General features: G+C 45.1%; 1 protein-coding gene across 8 annotated transcripts in view; it reads left to right on the forward strand.

The window, feature by feature from the left end:
- Atxn7l1 (ataxin 7 like 1) overlaps window positions 1–24,862 on the forward strand; it is a 250,556-nt gene that overhangs the window by 98,041 nt on the left and 127,653 nt on the right. The window contains exon 4 of one of the 8 annotated variants that reach the window (XM_008830736.3): window positions 9,859–11,065. The exons of the other annotated variants lie outside the window; for them this stretch is intronic. Coding sequence (XP_008828958.1) covers window positions 9,859–9,944 — 86 coding nt within the window. The 3' untranslated portion in view covers window positions 9,945–11,065. Of the gene's footprint in view, window positions 1–9,858; window positions 11,066–24,862 lie in introns of those variants that run through there. 8 annotated transcript variants of the gene reach the window in all.

Consider the following 24,862-nt stretch of genomic DNA (forward strand, 5'->3'; position numbering starts at 1 on the left):
ATGTATTGCCTGCATGTAGGTAAGTGCACCCGTGTTGTGCAGTGCCCGCGGAGGTCAGAAGAGGCTGTCGGATCCCCTAGGGCTGGAGTTAAGAACAGTTGTTAGCTGCCATGTGGGTGCTGGGATTCAAACCTGGGTCTTCTACAAGAACAACCAGTGTTCTTAACCACTGAGCCATCTCTCCAGCCCCCCTCCTTGTTTTTAGATTTTATTTCACCAAAATTTCTATTTATTTAATGATTATTATTGTATTTTTTATGCATATTGAACTATAATTTCTTTTCTAATAAAAACTAAAGTTACCAAGAATGTCTATCTTCTCAAATAACATAGAGACCTTTGCATACTTTACCCACTAATCGTAAACTGCTGATTACAACCAATAACTACTGGGCCCAGAACACTGGCAATGCATTCTCAAACTACTGACTCACAGTGGGACTAGAGACACATTGATTAATGTAGAAGGCCTGTACTTTTTGCTAATATACTCTCTTTTACACCCTGATGTATTTGTGGCATCTCTCAAGTTCAGAGTGACACATTCATTCCCAGTTCATAAAAACCATCTCTCAACTCAAATTCCATTTTAAAAGTGTTCCAAAAGGAGAACTCAGAATCCCGTGGTCCACCACAAAGGGCCTGTTTTCACAATTAGGTTTGTCATTTATCATGGTTTTCCAGTGGGAACATGGGGAGACTCCTACCCTGTCGCGCCTGCTTACTGGTCCCTTGATTCTCAAACCTGAAAGCACACACAGACACCTGGGGAATCTTGATAGAATGTTCTGATTCTATGGGTCTGTATTTCCAACAGCTCCCTTGGGTGATGTGGGTACTTTTGGTCCACAGACTGCACTTTGAGGAGCAAGGACTTGGACAATTAACCATAGTTGGGAAAATTGGCATTTCAGTTCTAGGCCAGGATGCCTTGATACTTCCTAGAACACCAGGTACCACAAGAAAGTTTCTACAATGGTTTGGGGTTCAAGGTCATTTTATTTCTGAAGGTCTCTCTTTAAGCCTGCAGAGTCCTCTCTGCAACCCCTGCAGCCTAGGTCCAACTGGCAGAAAGCAAGTGAGTCCTCATTCGGTGCTCTGTAGAGTCCCTCTGCTTCAGTTACACTCCTGTGCCTGCTTAGGTCGAGCCTCTGTGTCATTTGGATGGGACTCCACCAGCCAGTGCCCTGAGGAAGTGCCTGCCTGAGGCTGGGGCAGGCTGCCTGGCAATTTATGTTTAAGACAAGCTTTTAATAGAGATACGCTTTTAAATAGTAACCAGGAAAAAGATTCTCTCCTCTTAACGGGTATCCATTTATAGGACTCAGCTGTTGAAGCTCAAGGGTAGCATTAGGCTTAAGTTTAATCTTCTGTATACCGTAATTTACAGCAGCGAGGAAAGCATTGTATGTACAACTATTTCAGTCATTCTCCATGATGAATAGCTATTGCTCTTGGCGAAACAGAAACGCCATCTCTGCTTTCCACTTATGAATACTGAATTGGCCCAGGAAGGCTTTTGCTGTATGAGTTTAAAGGGGAAATCCCCCATTGATCACATCACCTCCTGGCCCGACTATCACTTCCCTGCCACGTGCACCAGTCGGATCCTGATCCAGGCAGCGGTGCTGCAGTACACGTTGTGCTTCTGGTGAACATTTCACAAAGCACACATGGCAGTTTCGAGCACAAGGCCTGCTGAAGGCTGCAGTTTTGCACTGAATGCCCTGAGCTGTTAAGGAGATTTAGCTGGAGGCAGGAAGCCACCAGCAGCGATCAGGGAAGTATCTCAAAGATGATAATCTGGTGCTGGGCAAATAAAAGAAGGGTGATTCTGTTGGATCCCTGAGGTGAAATGATATCAGTCAGGGAAAGAGAAAGGGAAGGGGAAAACAGGGATCACCTTAGGAATCCAGAGCTTCAGGTGACTCCAACCACACTGCTTTCCATTCAGATACTGAATTCTCTGCTGCTGAGAGATGCATGATGCAAATATTCAGATAGGATACCCAGGTGGCGTGACCCTGGTCCCATAGATCTGCATCAAATGGTCATCCTACACTCAGGCTTCCCTTTCCTACCTGTCAACTTTTTTCTCCCAAAGAAACTGAAATCTGTAGGCTAGCAGCCTTTGATTTGTCTTGTGTTTATGAGCACCCACGATATGCCAAGCACCATGTGCCAAATGTGAGGATGAAGACTCCAGAACAAACATGAGTATAGACAGTGAGCACCTGAAGTAGTCACTGCTGCCTGCTTTTGGATGCTGTGACTCTTGTGTTCTATGGTCAGCCCCCTCCAACCCCTAGTGCCACCTCTCAGCAGTGTTCTGTAGAAAATGGTTCCCCCGAAAACAGCAGTAAGAGGCTTCTGTGCTCACTGCTGCCTTTGGAGTTGAGCATCTACCTTTAGGAAGCCCTTACATTGCTGCAGCATCTCACTGTGTATATAGTGCTTTCCCACAATTCACTTGTTTGGACTTAAAGAAGAACTCAGCAAAGTATACCACTAGAGAGTAGAGCTTTGCAGATTTGGAAGCTCAGAGAAACCCAGTGACTAAGGTCCTATCATTAATAGAGGCAGAACCTGGACCAGAACTTAGGACTCCTGACTCTCCCTGTTCCTACACCACCTCTATTTTCCATGAACAGACCCCAGGGAATAAAATTCGCAACAACAGCACAAACATTGCGCCCACCCCAGGAGGCAGATGCGCCCTTAGGAAAGTTTTCATATTTGCCGTTTCTAATGCCAGACGTAGGAACACATCCTCTAGCTTTCCATCTCTCCTTCACAGGGGATCTAAGCTCTCAGTAATAACTAACCATTGGAAAAGCACTCCAGCAGTTTTGAGGCTTGAAGGAAGATTGTCTAGTCCACTTAGAGGGTCTGATCTCTCCCTTCGCTTCCTAGCCTGAAGATCCCATCAGAACCAAAGTTACGGTCATTTCAGCAGGCACTGAAAGGCAGCTGGTTTGTGTTCTGCATGAGAATAAATCCCTTCACCATGCTGATTAGTTACAACTGGGTGATGAGAAAAAGATGCAGACCCAAAACATCAAGTGAATGCTTTATGCATGTGAACCTACTAATGAGAGGGTTTTTTTGTTTTTTGTTTTTTTTTTTTTCAGAAAGCTAGGCATTAACGCTCATGCCAGCAGAGCGTAGAACTGCTAGTTAGTACTCTGAAGCCTCAGAACACACACAGATACAACATGATCTTGATAATGTCTCTCGTTCTGAGGCCCCAGATGAGTTTGTTAGACAGGAAGTTAAGAAGAGGAAACAGTCTAGGGAGAGAACTTTTTATAAAGTCACACAAGAGACTTGGTAATTTGAGACCCCTTTGTGACCTTGCTGGGGCTTCTCACCTCTGTTTGCTGGTTTGTGGAATGGGTATAGTGGTTCTGTTCCAAGGTTATTATTAGAAAATGCCTTGGCATGTAGCTTGTGCTATAAATATGCCTGACTGCCGCGTAGAAAATAGGCATCTTTAGATGAAATGTATAATGAGGTTAGACAGAGAACATCAGTGGCTGGCAGCAGGAGTATGGCCAGAGATGGGCAGTGTGAAGGGAGGGTCCAGGTGCTAGGCTGGGGAGGGAGAACAGAGATGCCATCTACGAAGCAGTCTCCAGCTGCACAGTGGAACGCTCAACACAAACAGACACAAAACGACATTCTGCAGTCTGGCTTGAATTTAGAAATAGGAGGGGGACTGGGGATGAGTGTCTGTCTTTTTATACTGCAGGTTCTACATCGAGCCCAGCACCCCTGGATTCCAGAGGATTGAGAGGAGGAGGAGGAAGACCTGAGTTACCTATGTTTTTTAGGGGTCTCTCTAGCTGTTGTATATGAAGAGCATTAGGTTAGAGAGTCAGACACAAGCTTAGGAAAGCTATACTGCCTGGACTTGACTTGGCCTCTGCTACTCCCTAAGTAACCAATCCTTCAATCCCCCTGTGCTTCACTTTCCTCATCTACAAAATGGAGTTAATATAATCCCTGTCAGGTAGAGGTGCTCAGGAAGACAGTTTCCAGACAGAGCTGCAGCATAGACCACCTAGCATTGGGGCATGTGAGTGTGGTGAGGCTCTTGTCTAATCTCATAGATTCCCATACATGGCAGAGGTCGATGCACAGGCAGAGTTGACTGATACAGACTCTTCTCCATAGGCTTGAGATACTGCAAAGGTTTCTACCCAGCCCCTGTAGACTTTAGATTTCATGGCTATGTATAAGTAAAGCACCAGATTATTTCCAGAACTGAAAGGAAGCAAGGACCATAGCCAGAATGCTAATCAGGCACCACTGACCCACTGGCTGCCTAGCAGGGGAAATATGCAGGGCTGAGTTTTGCCCAGCTGGACCATACTGAAACTCCCAATGCATCTCCTTCCTGCCATCAGAGATGTTAAGGATTAGGGGTGCCTGTGTCCTTAAAAGCAGATTGCAGGGGCCAACATCCTGAACATCCATTACTACTTATCACATATAAGTCAGTCCTTGCCATAGTCTTTGGCTGACACTGTCTCAGCCCTGGAATCCTGCAAACTCATTCCCCCTTATCTGTCCTTCTCCACTGGGGAAAACTCCCTGTCATCTAGGACTCTTGCCTCTATGTCCTCATCCTCTCTCAGTGCACTGTGAGGCAGGTCTGCCCTCTGCTGCACATGTGGCCATAAAGTTAGCATTTCAGGCTTGCAGGGCAAGCGTCTTGAGGTCCATTGGTGAGAGAAGACAACAGTCGTTTGCTGGTGGGTGTTTGCCAAAATGTGGTCTTATAATGGGAGGAAGTGCTAGCTCCTGGCACAAAATCCAGTCCCCCCTGGGCATGCACCCAGCCTGAACAGCTCCTTTAAAACCAGAAGCAATTTGTCATCTTTTGATTCTCTTCCAGCAGTTTCCCTGTCACAGGTAGATAAATGAGGTGGCATATGGGTGTCTGAACGCAGGAGTGCCTAATCCCAGCAGTCTCCCATGGAGCCTTCACTTCTCCTGAGTAGAGAGCACCATGGGGTGGTCCCTGGCTTCAGGACTGTAACCATAAGCAAATTTCTTCACTGCTTGTCCCATTTATATGCAGAAAACGCTTTCTCAGAATCTCCAGCCTCCAATTTGCCATTGATAGGTACATTTCTCGTTTCAGAATCCTGAAATGAATCATCCATTTGTGAGCTCAACATCTCGTGTCTGTAGTTCCACAGAATGCTACTAATCAAATCAATGTCTCAGCAAAAGCCAACAAGCAACCCTGAATTAAAAATAGAGAGGGGTTGGACTTACTGTTTTAAAAAGCATTGGTTATAGGAAGCTGGTGGGTTAGGCAGATATGCTTCAGTTCCCCTCCAGTTGCAGCCTCTAGAGCAGCTTAAAAGATACCAAAAGGTTTTCCACACAGCCCCCATGGGCTTTAGATCTCGTGGCTATGTAAAAGTAAGAGCACCCAGTTATTCTTGGAGAGGCAAACAAGGCCTCCTGATCTAGTTACTAAACCACGGGTGACCAGTACGTGACACCCCTGTGAGTGAAAAAGAGGCCTGTGTACTTCAGGAGCACGGTTCCCAGACAGGCCTTGTGCCCACACCAAAGGACTGTGTGTTGCTGGACCATCTGCCCAGCTGTGATCTCTGTAGCCAGAGGGCACCTCCTTCATCCTCAAAGCTGTTGGACATACAGGGCAATGAAACACAGGCTTGGCTGGATCAACTGTGGTTCATCCTAACCACAAGAAAATCAGTATTCCAGTGTCACTGAGCCTCTTTGAGACACGACAAGAAAGCAGAAAATGGGGCACATCTCATAACAAACCTGTTTAGCATAGCCAGGCTTACTCAGGGCACAAAATCCAGTGAGCATTAAGACATCTTACAGCCTGGTATGTCTATGCTACTGAAGGAGAACTCTAGCATGAACTTTAATTTGGGGAGAAGGGAGGAGGCAGAGTTTCTCTCTGTATCCAGACTGGTCTCAGAACTGCTATACTGCCCATGCTGGCCCTGAACTTGAGATCCTTTTGTATCTGCCTCCTGGGTGCTGGGATTATAGGCACATACTACCACCACACCCCAGTTGATTTTTAAAATTATAAAATAAATCTTACAGACTTTAGTCAGATGTTTCCTACTAGAACACCTTAAGGGGACAGTGGTATCTCCTTTTATGTTTTCCCAATTAATCAGTTTTCATGACCCACAAAACTCCCCCATGGGGCTAAGGGTCTAGCTAGCACATGAGGATCATGTGCCTGGGGTTAAAAGCTCCACCTGGATTTCATGGTCTTGTCATTTCTGTCTGTTCTTCAGCTATGGAACATGTGTTTGCTACATATATTTTGTAGGATCAGGGAAAGAGGGAGGGAGGGAGGGAGGGAGGGACGGACGGACGGACGGACGGACAGCAGAGATACCCCAGTGCCCTGCCCTGAGAGACACACTAGGCATCTTGGCTATTAGGACTTATATAGATTTGGAGAAAAATAGGGGCAAACTCAAAGCGAGGGAACCACAAACTGGTATATTGAAAGATGAAAAGATACCACAGTCCACCCTTGAAGTGGCCCTACATTTCATACATAGGGGAATCATGTAATCTTTTTTATTTATTTTTAAACTTAACAGGTGAGCCAGCTGTACAAGGCATATTAAACCCATATATTTACTGACTTTAAAAGTTTTGGTGTGCCTTCTGTCTGTTGAGTTACCCATGAAGAATGATGCCTGGCCCTTGAAATTGCATCCTTGGATTCCTCTGATCTTGACAGGCTTTGTCATAAAGCAGGGGAAGGGAGGACATGAGACCTCAAGGAAGGCATTCCTTACCAACTCCCATTGCCCGGGAGCTCAGTGTCTGACGTAGTATGTACTCAATCACTGTCTTATGAATGAATGAATGAATGAATGGGTGAGTGAATAATTTAAATGTCTGATCCTTTCAGTCTTGGTGCTTACCCTCTAGCCATGCGTCAGAATGCTCTGGAGGTCTTGTGAAAGTGCACGTCCCTGAGGTCCACCTTGAATTTGTCATACTGCAGGCTTGGGGTGTGCCTGAAAATGTATGCATATGTCTAGCAAGTCTCCAGGTGACACTAGCACTTCTGCCCTGGAATCTGTCCTTTGAGAACCACTGCTGCGAGGGCACTTCACTGCTGAAGTGACTATTTCCTCCCCTCTCCAGGTCTTCCAGGAAGTGGACGCCCGTCAGTGTCTGAATTTCCCTCTCAGAACAGAGGTGGATTTTGTAAAAAGAAATGAGTAGGATTTGACCAAATGGAAAACACCTTGTTTTTTGTTGCCGTTGTTTTGTTTTGTCTTTTAATCAGAAATTGTATCTTACTGGCTGGGGATGTGGCTCAGTTGGTAGAGTGCTTGTCTAGCATACACAGAGTTCAATCCTAGCACTGCACAAATTGGGTATAGTGACACATGCCTATAATCTCAGCATTCAGGAGATCCAAAGCTCAAGTCATCCTCAGATATATCTCAAATTTGAGACCAGTCTGAATATATGAAACCCTGTGTCTCACATGCACACAGCACACACACAGAGAGAGAGAGAGAGAGGGAGAGAGAGAGAGAGAGAGAGAGAGAGAAGCAAACAATATGTTGCTTCTTGTATCCTCTGAGATGTGAACACCAGGTGCCACCTCTCTCAAGACGTGTCTGTGCTGGCAGGACATAGTCAGCACAGCTGGAATATAGTGGTGCACCTTGCAGTGTGTAAGCCCAATTACATCTCCATCCAATTTTGGAATCCCCTCCCTGTGTCAGATATATTTAACTGCAAAGTGGAAACAAGATGTGACCTTTCTTGGAAACTACAGATGAGTAGAAAGGGTACAGGAGATGAGCCTGTAACACAAAAGGGAACATGTTGTTTGCAAAGCCTTTTCATCTGGCTGAGGGCCCGACTGATGTCATTTGGCCCCAGGATTCAGAAACAAGAGGGAGTTTCACAGCCTGAGGAAGGCTGCCCTCTACAAAAGTCATTCTCCTAATGTCAGATGGCACTCGGGTGTCAGGCAAGGAGGTTGGATTCCAAACCCAGGCCTCAGGGAGCTCCTCCTTCCATCCTCTCTTCTTAGGAGACTGTGGGGATGTATGGACACATAGGAGAGGCCAGGAACAGGTCAACAGAGAGTACTATAAGGATCAAAGAAGAGATGAAGGAAAGTGATGAGGACTTTCCCCTGAGGTGCTAGACAACAAATGCCCCCAACAGTTAGCAGTTTGCTGGGTGGTGGTTCTGGCTCCAAGCCTCTTATGGAGTCACAGTCAGCTATCAGCTGAAGACATGACCATTGTTGAAGGACCCACTTCAAGATGGGTCACTCCCACAGCTATTGGCTGGAGGCCACAGTTCCTTTCTCTCAGTGTCTTAGGCCTCTCCACAAGGCTTATAACCTAGAGGTTCATCTTCCTCAGAGCCAACAGAGAGAGAAAGAGAGACAGAGACACAGAAACGCAGAGATAGACAGAGACAGAGAGTCAGAGAGAAGTCAAGCTGCGCTTATGGCCTAGCCTCAGGAGTGACATGCCACTTCACTTTAGTGCTTGTTAAGAGTCTCTAAATCCAATGGGCACATGTGAGAGAACAAGGCTGTGTCACAAGGGAAAGGACATCTCCCCAACAGTGAGTCTCTTGCATCCCAATCTTACCAGACTCAGAACCTCCTAGAATGATGGGAAGGGCATTTGGCACAAAGGTAAAGGGAACTGTGGCCCTTGGGACCATGTGACTGTGACCTGACTAGGTAGAAGGGGACTGGAAACTCTGTGGGCTTTGAGAACACCCCCCGCCCCGCCCCATCATGTGAGACCTTTGCAGGACCCTTCTCTCCTGCCTAGGTCTAGAGGGTGATTTGCTTAGAAGGGACTAAAGCCAAGGTTCAGATTTCATTCCCAAGAAGAGGAAGAAGGGGCAGGCTTCTTAGGGAGCCAGCCCTACTAGGAAAGAGCAGCAACTAGCACCAAGTCTATCCTTCCAGAACGTAGGGCCTGCCAGATCTCAGGAGGGCAGGAACTATTGATGTAAGTGGTGTCCTGAAATAAGAAGACATTCTGGGGAATTAGAGGCTTGGGGAGAAGGAAGTCAGGAAGCAAGAAGAGAGGAACCCTACTACCTTTCACTGAAATAATCTCACTTGGGAAGCTGGCTCAGCCCTAGGGGTTCTAGCAGTTGGCCCTTTGCAACCAAGGCCCCTGGACCCCCTCCAGGTGTTCCTTCCATGCAGGGAGGAGGAATTGAAGTCTACTGTGGTTACCCTGGCTCCTTCTTGGGATGCTGGATAGAAGTCTTCTGAGGATGCAGAGCCATCGGTGGCCATACTGTGCTGTGTCTGCTCTTATCTCCCCATCATCCCTGGGGAATAAGCTAATCAAACTTGCTGATGGTTTTACACTGAGAAGGAGATAGCTAATAACTTGGGTGACAAGTATGAGAATACAATGTGATGTGGATAAATTGGGTCCATGTATTAAGAGCTATAAAATGAGATTCCATCACAGCATGAATAATGGGTCCTGTGGAAAGGATTAATCAAATGCCCCATTAAAAGGTATAGGAATTCCAGTCAGACCGCCCCTGTTTAATTACACTCCTGCCCCCTCCCCACCCTACTCCTTTCCCCCCTAAAACAGCTTTTGCTAGGAGAAATATGGAAGCAAGCTTAGAGGAAATAATGGAAAAACTAAGACATGCATTTTGCTAGACCCTGATCATGAAGACAGATGTAAGCGGCCAGTGTTTAATGTAGGGGGGGAAGGCAATTGGCATGAGCAATCATTGACAAATGTAATTTCCAGAGGCGCCCTGTTGATACGATACAGCAAATGCCAACAAAGCATTTACTTTCCAAAGGGAGAAAGCAAGACAGCAAGAGAAATGCAAGCATCTCCTGGAGCGGAGTGGAGAGCCGCCAAGCCCTAGAGCAGCGTCAGGTGTGAGCACGTGCAGTGCAGAAGATACCACAGCTCCGGAAAGACCTCGCAGGACTGGCATTGTCTGCAGAAGGCTTCCTGGAAGAGGAGACTCCAGCAGAGAGCCCCGAAGTGTGGACAAGCTTCCATGTACTGCGAATTCGTGAGCACACTCTGGTGACAGGGTCTAGAGAGGAAGTGGGCTTGAGCAGAGCAGGGGGCAGCTGTGGGGTTCTCTTCATTTCCACCACCTCTCAGGCCCAAGCTGCCATCACTTCTCACCTGGACAACTGCACAAGCCTTCCAGCTGTTTCCCTGCTTCCACTCTTGCTCCTCTACAACCCATTCTGCACAAAGTCAGAATCCAAATCAAAGTTGATCATGTCATTCTCTTGACTTGTGGCTTCCCATTGCTCCTGAGCTAAAACTAAAAAACCGTGAACATGGCTACAAGGCCATGTGTGGTCTGGACCACAGCCTGTGCCAGGCTCCCTTCCACTCTCTATATGCCAGTGCACCTGGCCTGAAATTCTCAGTACATTGGGTCTTCCTGCCATAGGGCCTTTGCACATGCTTATCCCCCCCCCTCTAGAGATGGTTTTCTTTCATCCTTTCTTTCCAAAGCCAACTCCGACTCATCCTTCAGAATGTATCTTAATGATTACTTCCTCTTGGAAACTTTTCTAATTTTCACATCTAGACTAGTTCTCCCTCATGTGTTGAAAACAAATATTTATTGTGTGAACATGTTTTAATGTCTGTCTCCACAGCTACAACACAAGCTCTGTGAGGGCAGAAACTCAGTGTTTACACCCCTCAGAGCCTAGTACAATCTCAGTAAATATGTGTTGAGTGGACCATGACATTTAGTTAGTAACAAGAAGATGAATAGAAAATTGTACTGACCAATTTATAGCAGAGTGCTATTATGAATTCTTAATGGTATGAAAACTTGAATTCATGTCCCTGACACCTTCTGGTTATGTTGTTACTTAATGTCACAGGTCCTTTTAGAGTCTGTGTCCTCATCTATAAAATTGTGATACTAACAGCCACCTCATATGGTAATGGTGATGATTTAATGAAATAATGTATGCAAAAACATTTTTTCACTGTAAAACCAGACATAAATATACTTTGTAACTCTCTGAATGTCTAGTACATTGAGTCCTTAAATATCTATTGGATGGATGGATGGATGGGTGGTGGATGGATGGATGGATGGATGGATGGATGGATGGATGGATGGATGGGTGGATGGGTGGACGGGTGGATGGATGGACGGACAGACAGATGGACAGATGGGTAGGTAGGTGAGTAGATGGATGGATGGATGAGTGGGTAGATGGGCAGATTAACGGTTAAGGAGCCAGTACAGGTGAGAAGAAGAAAGCCAAAGAGCAAGGACTTTCAGGAGAAAGAAGAGCTTGTTGATCCTAACCCCAAGTTGCATGCTGGTGGTGACAGGTGAAAATCATTTAACTTGAGCAGAAAGAAGTCACTGATGACCTCAGGGCCATTCCTTCTCAGCCTCCTTGTGTCTGTGCTGTCACTGGCATGCCCTCGTTGGAATGTAACCACTTCACCGATTTTTAGCTTTGGGGGAGAAATCAAATTGATTTGCACATACAGCAAAATTGGTGAGATTCTTACAGCTGCTGCTAGCAGGTGCTGACAAGTGAAGAAGTGAGCATCTGAGGCTAGGAAAATGCACTAAACATTCATTTCAGTGAGGCCTAGAAACCTTTCTTATTTAATAAATTGCCATGGATAATTGGTTTCAGATTCAAGAGTGGGTTCATCTTTAACTCTCTGTGTTCCAGTAGGAATTAGGCCTGTAGGTACAGACAGGGACTCTTAATATAAGACCCTGTCACACACTTCTATGAGCTTTTTCTCTCTGACCACATCCCTCTTCCTACCACTGCCACCCTCCTGGAATAAGTCTGGTGTGCCAGTGTGTGTGTGTGTGTGTGTGTGTGTGTGTGTGTGTGTGTCTTACTGGCTGAACTTTTACTCTTTTTAATTGTCACTCTGCCTGTGCAGAGGCCTAGGCCTCACCTTCCTGGTGGTACTGGTCTACCCAGTCTTTGTGGAGACCTTGGGAGTAAGTGACTAGACATAAGCCCCCACAACTTTCATCTCACAGGTGACTATAAGAAACACATGACAAATGTATGAAACCTCTTGGCTATTTGAACATTCATCTTTACCCCAGGACTCTAAATGGTTGATAGTATTAGGTACTCAGGAAGAAGAAGAAAAAAAAAAAAGGTAAGAACAGACAAGGGGCAAAAGCCCAGCAAGTATTTTATTTCCACATAGTAGTTGGTGGTATAGAATGTGGATTGATGGGGTATCTTCATCCTTTTTCTGCAGTTACAACAAAATACCTGAGGCTGAGTACCTTATAGAGAAAATAAGCTTATTTAACTTACTGTTTTAGAGACTGAAAGCCCAAGATCAACCAACCCCATCTAATTGGTTTCCTGTTAGGGTTTTCTGGGGACATCACAACTTGATGAAGAACCAGGAAAGAAAACAACCACATGCAGAAGGGACCAAGCATGTTTTGATTTACAACAACTCACTCTCCCAAGAACTGATTCACTCCTTGAGAGCAGCATTAATCTATTCTCAGGACATTGACCCATGACCTAATTGCCTTGCATTCAGACCTACCTCTCAATGGGTTCACTATGACACTTGGACTAAGCTCCAGCACCTGAATGTTTTGACGACATAGTCAAACCATGTCTAAACCATAACAACAGAAAAAAGTGGCAGTCTTCAAAGAGACTTTTAAGTAGGTTGGAGTATCCCATGGTCTCCTTCAGCAGGAATGGCTCAAGAGCAAATGGCTGATCTAAGAGTAGAATCATACCTGTTTCCACCTTCTCCACATCTCCAAGATCAAGGACTCTTCCTTGACAGCCCTGTGTTTGAATGTTCGGTCTTACCAGTAGAGTGGTTTCATTTGAACTGATGCCCACAGAATGCCAAGAAAGAGTATCAGGCTTTGGTCCATTTGTCAATAGCACAGTCCTGGGCAGAACTAGCACCTTCCAAGCTAGGAAGTTTAGATGACCCCTGCACATCCCTGACTCGGTGGTGGGGCCTCCAGGGAAAGCTAGGTCAGTCTAGGCCCAAGTCCAGGAGGACAAGGAGTGCTTCTGGCATTGCATGGTGGGGCAGCAGAATTGGAAATGTAACCCCTAATTGATCCTCCCACTGACTACCAAAGAAACAGACACAGTGCACAATGGAGTCCTTCTCTTGTGCAGAAACACGAGGCCAAATCTTCAGCTTCACATGGAAGAGAGTGATGGTTTACAATCTTCAGAACCAGGCTTGGAGCTGGGTTCCTGGCTCAGCTCACCTTGGCTAACTCTGGCTCTACCTGAGCTTAAACCTTCTTGTGGGTGGAAAAATGAGTATCTCATGCTTTTTCAGAGAGGTCGTATGAGGATTAAACGCCTTACTGCTTGAAGCATGCTTAGCCCAGCCCGCCAGGCATGAGAAGTGAGCTGATAGAAGCCATAATAGGTTTATTCCCCTGATAAACTCTGGATTCCCTTCAGACAGAACTGCTGGGCTCGGAGACAGGATTGGAGAGGGGCTGGGAGAGGAAAGGGCTCGGAGAAGAACTCTGAGGAATTCCTGGTGAGCCAGACCACTACTAGGAGGGGGAGACAAGTGCTTAGACACATCAGAAACATCAGGGTGACAGTGTCACCTATTCGGGGTGGGGGGGTGGTTCCAAGAAAGGTAGACTAGAATGATAGCTAAGATGGAGGAGCTTCTGAGTAATATTCGCCGTCTCAGTGAACAGGAATTGAAATTAATTTGGCTTTGAGAATTTTAAAGGCATACATTGTAATCATTGGCTGTACCCTAGAGCATTGTAAAATCAGGGTTGGAAATCTCTTACCATCTACACTGTCAGAGCAGAAGCCCCGTCTTGCAAGCAAATTTTTAAAGCTTCTGAGCCCCCGGAAAGAAATTGTCTGCCTGTCAAATCTGCATTTCGTTCTTTTCCCTCTGTGTGTCTACTGCCCCCCCCCCCACCCTGCTCCAGCATGAGCAGGCCAGAAGCCTCACAAGTCTTGCTTTCTTTTGCAAACACAATCCTTAGGAGAACCGAGGAAAGAAATAAGAGCAGCACAGCCTCCTGTTTAAGGCCTCTGCCTTCTGATATTCCTCTCTGATGGTTTTAGGCTCTTCCATGCAGACCACTAATGCTATAATAAAATCTTGAAAATAATATCAGTGGCCTACTGAATTTGAAAAGTACCTGACAGTTGAGTCTTTTTAAATCATATTCTGTCTTAGAGTTCTTTGTCACCTCTGTAAATCAGAATACACCCCATACATAGTTTTAAATGGTAAAAGCCCCTACCCCCTAGTATGACACAACTCATTTATTGTGTCCACTGTGTTGATGCTACTGCTTAGGAACCTAGGGCTCTGGACATATTAGAGGTGTCTGGAGGTCACCATTAAGTGGATGGGCTCTTTATTAAGTTAATATTCGATAAGGCCTTTTGAAAATGCTGATAATTGTGTTCATGGGACTGCCTGCTGAGATTAAAGGGAAAAAAAAGTTAAAGCTTATTTTTCTTGCTCCAAACCCTAAGTAAATGTCCAGATTTAATCTTCTTTTCATCTATAATTTATATTTATTACATTTGGTGAGTATGGTTAGTGGTTTAGATTCCATAGGTTTTCGCTGCATCAGCCTCCTTATTATATAATCATGTTTGATGAAACCCAACATATACAATCCTGGACCCTGGAGCATCATGTGAGCCAAACCTCATTACAGATTTGCTTCCCACTGAAGCAGACTTGGAAGGCGTTACAGAACTGCATTCCCTGGCCACTTCCAATTGCATATATATATAAATCACTAGTTCCACAGAGGATTCCCCAACCATGCTTTCCTTCCTGCCTTGTTACATCTATTGTGAGGGACCCCTTGGCTCACACACTCGTGAAAAAGTGATAGTGATGGTCCTGCTTAACACGGCTGGCAAACAGGGTAGTTTTAAGCTGATATTATTTGAATTAAAATTGAGAGCATGTGGCTGTATTGGGAACCACAGTTTAGATATCATGATCTTTAGTAGATCAATTTTGTAAGGAAAGAAATGGATGCTAAGAATATAAAGGGACCAGTGTGTCTCATGCCTGTGATCCCAGCACTCAAGAGGCTGAAAGGAGGACTGCTAAGAGTTTGAGGCCACCCTGGGCTACGTAGTGAGTTCCAGCCCAGCCTAAGCTACGGGAGACTGTCTCAAAACCACAGACCAAAACAAGGTATGTAAAAATGAGAAGACTGAGCTAGTGTCTAAGACTCTGCCCTTGGTTAGTAGTGCCTGAGTCAACACTCATTTTGAAGACTGTAAACAGGTAGCCTGACTCCTTCAGAGGAAGAAGCTTGGCTGCATGTAGCTGGATGTGCACCAGCCTAGCAGATTGGCCCAGTTCTGTCCATTCACCCAGGTGGCTTTTGAGGGTGTCTGTCCAATATAGCACCTTTGTTATATGTGGCTTTCGGTACCTGTACTTTATTTCCCCAAGATTTTCTTATAACGAGTCTATGTGCAGTTCTCATAGTCTGCCATCTTTCAAGAATTTGGCTTTGGGGATGGTGTCTTAGAATAAAATACATCTCTCTTTTCTGAGAAAGAAACTGTAAATCCAGTTGGAAGCTCACCAGTGGACTTGTCTGCTGGTATGGACAGAACTGAGAAGAAATGCCTGTTGCTGGGGCTTCTCTGAGCTGGGGCCGTCATAAGCAGCTGTGTTCCTCTAGGTTCACTGCATGGTTAGTTATCTAGTCTGCATGGCCACCTCCCCTAAACCAAAGCTGGGCCCTCACAGGCCTCTCTCCTTCCCACTGCCACACTCCTCCTAACTTCCAACCATCCTTAGAGAGCACTGAAATTTGCTGGAGGACTCACTCTTGCTAACAGAGCCTACTTCCCCTGCCTCTCTTGTTCTGAAAACTTTTGCCAGGCTGCAAGGAGTGACCATCTTTCTAAGAGTGTGGTATTAGACGCTCCTCCACAATGCCTCTCTTTCCACTTTGTGCATGGTTCCTACAAGGCTTTTTCCTTTTTTCCCTACTAAATGAAAACCCACCCAGGTATTAATAAGGTAGGTAGATGTTTCAATAGGGAATAAGATCATAAAGAGTAGGACCCTGGAAACCAGAGGTGGGCACACAGGAAGGGGCCTAAGAAGGGATTCGAAGAATTTTTGCCTTTTTTCCCCCTAACTTTTTATCAGAGTTCACTGGAACTTGTTGATACTTTTCAGATGAAATATAGAATCCCACAAAAATACAACATGAGCAGCTATCCCAGAACTACATGGTACCTACAACTTGTCCCCCTCTCTCAGTACCCGTACCTGAGCCTACACCTGTTTAGGAAGAAATGGACTAGATTCTGCTCCATGAGGATGAGGGCTTGGTCTGGTTTTACCATCACTCAATTCTCAAACCTTGGCAAAGGTCATGGCTCATAGTAGGTGCTCAGTAAACACTTGTTGCAAGTTGAATAAATGGGACCCATAAACAAGACACCAGACTGGCAGATGCTATGCAGAAGATATGGAGCACAGCCCTCCCAAGGTGGACAGTGAAGCAGCATCTGCTGTCACTCTGCATGCTCTTGGGACACCTAACCCTCTCACCTCCACCCCTAATGCTTATTCTCACAGGATTCCTAGAGTAGACCCCATCTATGTATGCTTCCCTGTCCTCAACAAGAAAGTCAACCAATATGCAGCACTGGAAAAGTAGACAGCCATGGACTGGAGAGATGGCTCAGGGTTAAGAGCATTGGCTGCTCTTGCAGAGGATCCAAGTTCAGTTCCCAGAACCCCCATGGTGGCTAACAACTGTCTGTAACAGCCTTGCACATTGTTTCCCTCTAGCACAATACTTTGGGGTTCTAGAAGTATTTCTTTGCACATTGTCTCATTTGCAACATACACAATCCATGAAGTAGAGAAGCATTTGAGGCTGAGCATGAATGAAATGACTTTTAAGGAACAGAGCTGTAACTAGAACCTGGGGCACACAGCCAACACTCTCTAGTAGACACTGATGAAGATGTAAATAAAGAGAATTAAGATTCAGGGCCACCCCACAGGCAGCTTCCCATCTGTTTCAGGAAGAGTCTTATAGCAGAGTCATAGCTACTGATCCTGCCCTGATTGACCCTGTGGATGCTGTGAATGATTTGCTGTTGTGGTTCACAGAAGGGTTCTCTCTGTGGAAACATTCAGAGTGTAGAATGGCATGGCCCCACTGTGTTGGGGACCCCTGCTGTTAGGGTCGCAGCCCCACTGTGTGCTGTACCAGGGAGGAGATGGGGAGCATAAACAGCAGAAACTCTAAGCTGGGTATGGTAGTGCTTGCCTGTAATCCCAGCATTTAGGAGATGAAGTTCTGAAGATCAGGAGTTTAAGGTCATCCTCAGCTACATAGCAAGTTTGAGGCCAACCTGGAGTACATGAGACTGTATCGAGAGAGAGAGAGAGAGAGAGAGAAAACAAAAGTTGGGGAAGAGAGAAAGAGAAATTCCAAGCTTATCCCAAAGGCTTTATTTTAATCTCATTAGAGATGACCAGGACCGCGGAGGTGGCCCAATGAGTAGAGCACTTGCTTTGAAAGCTTGAGGATCAGAGTTTGGATCCCTAACACCCATGTAAATGCTGGATAGACATGACTTCCAGCCTGTAATCCCAGCACTGGGGAAGTAGAGATGGGAGCCTGGGAACATGCTAGCAGACTAATCAAATCAGTGAGCTCTGAATTCAAGTGAGAGACCCTGTCTCAATATATAAAGTGGAGAGTGAGCCAGGATATCCAATTCAACCTCTGGACTCCACATGCACACGCACACATGTGTATCACAACTGCACACATGCATGTACACATACATAAACATGCAAAAGAAAAAGAATGGCCACATCATACGTAAGAAAAAGAAAGTAGAGGATCTGAGATAACCCATAGTCTGTCATCTTTACCTTGTAGTGGTAGTATCGAGAGGTGGCACTGTTCCCTTGCCACAGGACCATGCTGTGAACTTTCTCCCCCCCAGGTTCCTATCTCTTCTCTCAGTTGATGTTGTCATTGGCCCAACAGACCTGGCCTGAGCCAGGGCTGATCAAGACTTAGGAAGGCTTCGTGACCTGCCCAAGGTCCCATGGCAAGTTCGTGTCAGCACTGGCACTTGAACCAGACCCTTGCCCAGCCCTGCTCTTTTCCCACTTCCCTGTCCCACAATGGCTTCTCTTTCAGCTATCTTTGAGGACTGGCTAGTCACAGCTCAGCCACCTAAGAGCCTGCAGCACTGGCTCCTGCCAGCTCTGTTGCTGTTTCACAGTTGTTCAGTGTCCGCTGACCACTTTGCTGTATATAATCACTTAATTAGTTTGTGCCTACGAGAAAGAGATGCTTCATTTAGAAGCTTAACAGCAAAAATGCCTGAGTCTTCATTTGCCACGAGCTTGATGGCATCAGGATGATTGTAGAGTCTTCCACTCTATGTTTCTAATCCACTTAGCACCAGGAAACCCAGGGATTGGTCACACAAGGCACAATCTGTGCTGAGGACTACAGGGGAATGTGTCTGTGTTAGCCGAGAGACACAGGCAAATGGAGAAGGCAGGACTATGGGAAACACAATGTGAGGACCTTAGGAAAAAACAACCAGAAGGGCTGGTATGTGGCGCAGTGGTAGAGCCCATGCCTAGCACAGGCAAGACCCTGGGTGCCATTCACAGCACAGGAAGCGAGGGAAGGGGGAGGAAGGGCTGGAGGGAGAGAAGAACAGCTAGAGCAGTTTACATTCCTGTTGGGGACTTCTAAGGACCCAGTTGAGGTCAGTAGTGAGGTTCACATCAGCTTTGTCAGTTGTGTGTCAGCCATCAGTACTTCTCAGCCCTGACTACACATTGGAGGAAGCTAGGAAGCCAGAATGCCACCCATAAGTTCCAGTGTGCAACCCAACTGAAGACCCAGTGATCAAATGGAACCTTGGAGGCTCTATCCAGTATCCACAGAGCCAGGCTGACTGCATCTCCCAGAATTCCCTACCCTACAGGTTGTTAATCCAATGGGCCATGAAAGAACTCCTTGGGAGAAATGGAGGTGGAAAGCAGCTACAGCCACTTTGCAACACATACCTGTCACCTTACTACCTTCTGTGCCTGCAACTGCTGTACCTTCTTCTGGAATCTTCTTCAGCTTCAACTCCAAGCCAGGTGTATGCATTTAGCTCTGAAAAAGTCCTAACTTCTACAGGACATCTCTATCAAGGTTAAGGTCAAGGACCACAAGGAACCATAAAAGCTTCATCCCAATCTCCTGCAGTTCCAGCCTAATCCTGTGGGCTCCACATTGTTCATAGGGGCCCCCACTTTGCACCCCTCTCTCCTTCCCATCTACCTGCCCCATGAACTTCACACATAAGCATTGATGCAAAAACATGAGCTGTCTAGAGCCTGCTTAAGCAGCTCTGGCTACTGCAGTAAGTCAAATACCTGTAACAAATCTCCCCAGAGACATGTCCATATCTATATATCCTTCCTGGGGGCTCTATAGCTTTGAACCCTGGATGATTGGGTGTTTGCAGGCTGTAGATTGCTTGATGTGGCTCTGATTGCTTGGAGGAGTCCATTTGGCAGTCCGTGCCTGAGTTCCCAAGGTGACACCTAAGGGGCTGTCTTTGAAAACCTATGGTAGATCTGTCATCTTCATGGTACAAGGGAGACCCAGAGGAAAATCTAAATAGTACAAATAAATGACTCCAGCTAAGAGTAAGGAGATTGAAAACCTCCCTCACCCCCAGCCTTTCTGGGGTACTAGAAGTGTCCTGCTTTTGACCTAGGGCTGGAGTACATGGGTATTGCGTGACACAGTCATAATCAGAGTCTTTTCCTCTCTGTTGTAACTCTATAAAAAGGTCTTCCCTCCCTCCTGGGCCTCCTTCCCTCCCACCATGCCATATTCCAGTAACTGGTGAAGGCTGACAGCCACTGGCCTAGTCCTTGCAATTTGTGGCAAGAGACAGAGGGGAAATAGAAAAGTGTTTAGCAACTGGGAAGTATTGAGTCATGACACATGGCCCAGTGACCCAGTCTTATGTAATGACTGCAGCACAAAGAAGAATGCCCCACAGGAGCCAGTCAACTGCTGTGGAAGGAATGGCTTAGGAATGGTGTGAGGGGAGCTAGAGCACAGGAAGCTCAGAATGACAAACAGGAAGAGGCAGAGCCACTGCCCAGTGAAGGCTTTGTGTTGAGGAATGGTGGGTGAATCCCTACTGATTTTGAAAGGAGTGATTGATAAAAGTGGCATCTAAAGAAGTATTATCATAAGTATGAAATTCTGTTATTCATCATATGTAACTGGTCACAAAATATATTCTTTGAAACACTGGCAGGTTTATGGCAGAAGAGGCCATGGGGCTAGAAATGAGGATTTGACCTTCCTTAGTCCTACAAGGGCCAGTGATGTAGGTACCTCGAGATTTTGTGTTTATAGTACAGAAAGAAACCTTGTGGCCTAGGCAACATGTGGCATGGTATGTCCAGAACTCAGTCAATAGTGACTCTCAGCTGTGGGTTTGAACCTGGTGGAGGAGGTGGCAGGGATGCTGGCTCTATCCCAGACCTGCCATGTCAGAAGCCCAAACTTATTTACATCCATTAGCCTAAGCATTGCTTTATCTCATCCTTAATACCAGGGGTAGGGTTTTCACAGCCTCTCTTAGTAGCCCTTTCCTGAGTGTGGCAGCTGTGAACTTTTTGTCCCCCACCCTCATGCTCCCCCCTCAAGTAACAACTCCAAAGGCTAGAACTCCTGAGCTTTCAAAGTAAAGGCAAAACAGATATAAAAGTATTGTTAAGAAGATCAAATCACAGGTACCATCAAACATCTTTTGAAAACTTCATTCTTGCCAGGCATGGTAGTGCACACATGTGTGACATGTGTCCACATGTGATTCCAACACGTGGGAGACTGAACAGAAGGAAGACCATGAATTCAAAGTCTGCCTAGGCTACATAGGGAGACCCTGTACCAAAACAAACAAGCAGGGCTAGAGAAATGACTCGGCAGCTAAGAGCACCAGCTGCTCTTGCAGAAGACCCAGGTTTAGTTCCCAGCACTCACATAGTGGCTCACAACCATCTGTAACTCCAGGTCCAGAGGATCTGATGCCCTCTTCTGACCTTCTTAGGCTCCAGGTACTGGCATGGTTCACATACATACATGCAGGTCAAATACACATTTTTTTTATTAAAAGCAAATCTAAAATAGATAAAACAATTTTTCAAAAAGGAAAACAGAAAAAGTTCCTCATTCTTGTTTACCCTCAGCATGATAGATTAGCCCTTCTTTTTTAAAAACTGTTTTTACATTTATTGTATGTGTATGTGTGTACATACATAGGTGCACAAAGGTGTCATGTCACACATGTGGAGCTCAGAACAATTAGTAAGAGCTGGTTCTCCCCTACCATGTAGGTCCTGGGGATCAAACACAGGTAATCAGGCTGAGCTATCACTGGCCCTTAACCCTTCTTTCTTTCTAGTACTGTGATAATACTCTAAGCTCTATTTTTAATAAATTTACTTATTGACTTGTGCATAAAACCACAAAAATTATACATATTAAAAGAATGTGACATTTTGATGCAACTAATCATTGTTTAGTCGGTGGAAACACATGTTCTCCAATATCACTTCTTTATGGTAAAAACATTTTTAAAAACAACCTGTGTCAGTTTGAGCTGTGCCATATATCATTGTAACCACCCTCCTGTGCAGTAGCACACCAGAACTTCTTGCTCCCATCTAACTGTAACATAGTACCCATTAACCAACCTTTCTCTTTAATAATATCCTATTTATGTAATGCATGTATGTATTTATGTATGCATGTATGTAAGTGCACCTGTGTCATGCAGTGCTGCGGAGGTCAGAAGAGGGCTTCAGATTCCCCTAGAACTGGAGTTAAGGACGGTTCGTAGCCACCATGTGGGTTATGGAAGCCAAACCCTGGTCTTCTGCAAGAGCAGCCAGTGCTCTTAACCACTGAGCCATCTCTCCAGATCCATAGCCAACCTTTCTATACCCCTCATCTTCTCTTTCTCTCCCCAGCCTCCAGCAACTATCATTCTACTGTAAATGTAAGATGAATCTTTTTTAGATTCCACATGAATGCAATGTACAGTGCTGGTCTTTCTTTGCCTGCCTTAGTTCACATAACATAATGATTTCCACTTCTATCCGTGTTGTTCCAAATGACAGATTTTCATTCTTTTTATGGATGAATAGTATTCCACTACGTATGTGTACTGTATTTTCTTTGCCTGTTTATTACTTCATGGACACTTAATTTGTTTCCATTTCTTGGCTACTGTGACTACTACTATAAAAAAAATGGGAGTACAGCTGTCTCTTTGACATACTGGTTTCATCTCCTTTGAATATATACTCAGGAGTGGGATATGTGGATCATATGGTAGTTATGGTTTTAATTTTTTAAGCTACCTCCATATTGTTTCCATAATAACTGAACTAATTTACATTACCTCCAAACATGTACAAGGGTTCCCTTTTCTCCACATCCTCACCAGCACTTGTTATCTTATAACTTTCTGATAATAGTCATTCTCCAGGCTGGAGTGAAATCTCATTGTGGCTTTGATTTGCATTTCTCTGATGATTAGTGATAATAAGCTTTTTTTCATGTGCCCCGAACACTATTTTAAGGACTATCTAGAAAGAATGCTTTGCTCCTATAGGGAATTCTTCTGGAACCCCCAAACCTTCCCAAGTTTCTCTCTAAGTTTCTAGTTTGTGCAGGTAGAATTTAACTCAGCCTGAATGTTAGTCTCCCCCAAATCATAAGCAAGACAAACTAATAGGGAAACTACAACATGGGATGTCCCAAAGTAAGAGGCAAGTCCCACACCTCCACAGCCCCTCCTGCCTCCCTTCAAGCAGTCAATTTGAGAATAGATGCCCAAGCAATGCTTCCCCATCCCCACAGCTTCCCCAATACAGGGCTTTTCCTCAAACACTTAGAAATGTCATTTGGTTCATGATTTTTTTTTTTTTTTTTTTTTTTGCTTGCCAGCATTTAGTCTTGCCTGCTGGCTGCTGAGCCATCTGACATTTCCCTATACATCTTGGTGGGCAAGCTCTGGAATAGAGGTGGTCCTATCAATGCCTGACTCTAAGAGTTGTTTTGTAGCAGCTTTGCAGAGCACCTGGCTAAGAAAGAGTCAGCAGAGGCTCAGAGAGCCAGGCCCCAGGCCTTAGACTGGAGGTGGAAGCCTCTAGAAGAAAGAGGGTGAGCCTCTACTTTCTGATCCAGGAAAGCAGGGGGAGGACATGTATTCCTGGGATGTCAGGGAGTACTGTTTGAATCTCAGTGAGCATAGATAGGACTTGTCTGTTTTCATGGTCCAAACAGACAACATCCTATCAAAACTATGGAACATCAGAGCTGGCAAGAGATCCCAAGATGAGCAGGAACCTGGGACCTCGATGGGTCAGAAAGGTGACTTGTCCCACAGGTAGAGCAAGAGCTGAACCACTCCTTCAGGCCGTCGGATACCAAGTCAAATGTCTGCCACTGCTCTGTACCCTTCCTTCCCAGTGCAAACTAAATCTGCTGGGCAGCTAAGTCTTTTCATAGTCATTTCACCATTGTCATTATCAATGTCAGTATCACTCACAGACCCAACAGAGTTACAAAGCCCCCAAACTTGTGTCACCTGGAAAAGTCATGGCTGCCATGCGGGGCAGGCCCTGAGTTAAGTGTAAATACCTTTATATATTATAATTCATTGAATAGATGGTACATAACCATTGCAGAACACAAAGGGGTATATAGTGCAATGTCCCCTTTCTGTCCCTGCTTTCAACTACCCATTTTCCCTCCCAGAAGTTCTCCCAAAGACAAATAAGCACACATGACTTTCCTATAATCCTAGTATATAGGAAACTGAGGCAGGAAAATTGTCACAAAGTTGAGGCCAATGTGGGCTATATAGTAAATTGTAGGCCAGTGTGGACTAAAGAATGAGACCTGTCTCAAATAATAAATAAATAAATAAATAAATAAATAAATAAATAAATAAATAAATAATAGCACAGATATGAAAACAATTTTCTCTCTATAGGTGAGTTTCATATCCCTGGATTCATCAACAACTATACATTCTTTTGTTTGTTTGAGACAGGGTCTCACTATGTAACCCTAGCTGGCCTGGAACTGGCTATGTAGACTATCCCAGGCTGGCCTCAGTGTCACAGAGATCACCTCCTCTGCTTCCCAAGTGCTGGGATTAAAGGCGTGTGCCACCATGCTGGACAACAACTTTACATTTTTAAAATTATATGTACTGCACAAATACAGACTTTTTTCTTGTCATTATCCCTTAAGTGATACAGTATAACTACGTACATAGCATTTACATTGTACTAGCTATTAGAAATAACTTGGATAGCCAACGTGGTGGCACACACCTTTAATCCCAGCACTTGTGAGGCAGAGGCAGGCAGATCTCTATGAGTTCAAGGCTACCCTGGTCTACATAGTGAGTTCCAGGCCAGCCAGGGTTACATAGTGAGACCCTATGTTTCAAAAAGAGAAAGAAATGCAACTTGGGCTGTTTTAAAGTATATGGGAAGATGTGTGTAGGTTATATGAAGGTGCCATACCATTTTATGTATCTTCCAATTTTGCCATATACAATGGTCCTGCATTGATCTCCCCCAGATACCAAAGAGTTTTAAATAATAGTAATAATAAATGAGTGTGTGTTTTATAATTGTTCTGCACCTTGATTTGGGGGGGGCTTCATAATTCATTCATTCACTTAACCTAAAATATATATATATATATA

The sequence above is a fragment of the Nannospalax galili genome, unplaced genomic scaffold, assembly GCF_000622305.1.
Source record: "Nannospalax galili isolate Female #2095 unplaced genomic scaffold, S.galili_v1.0 scaffold312, whole genome shotgun sequence".
Classification (NCBI taxonomy): domain Eukaryota; kingdom Metazoa; phylum Chordata; class Mammalia; order Rodentia; family Spalacidae; genus Nannospalax; species Nannospalax galili.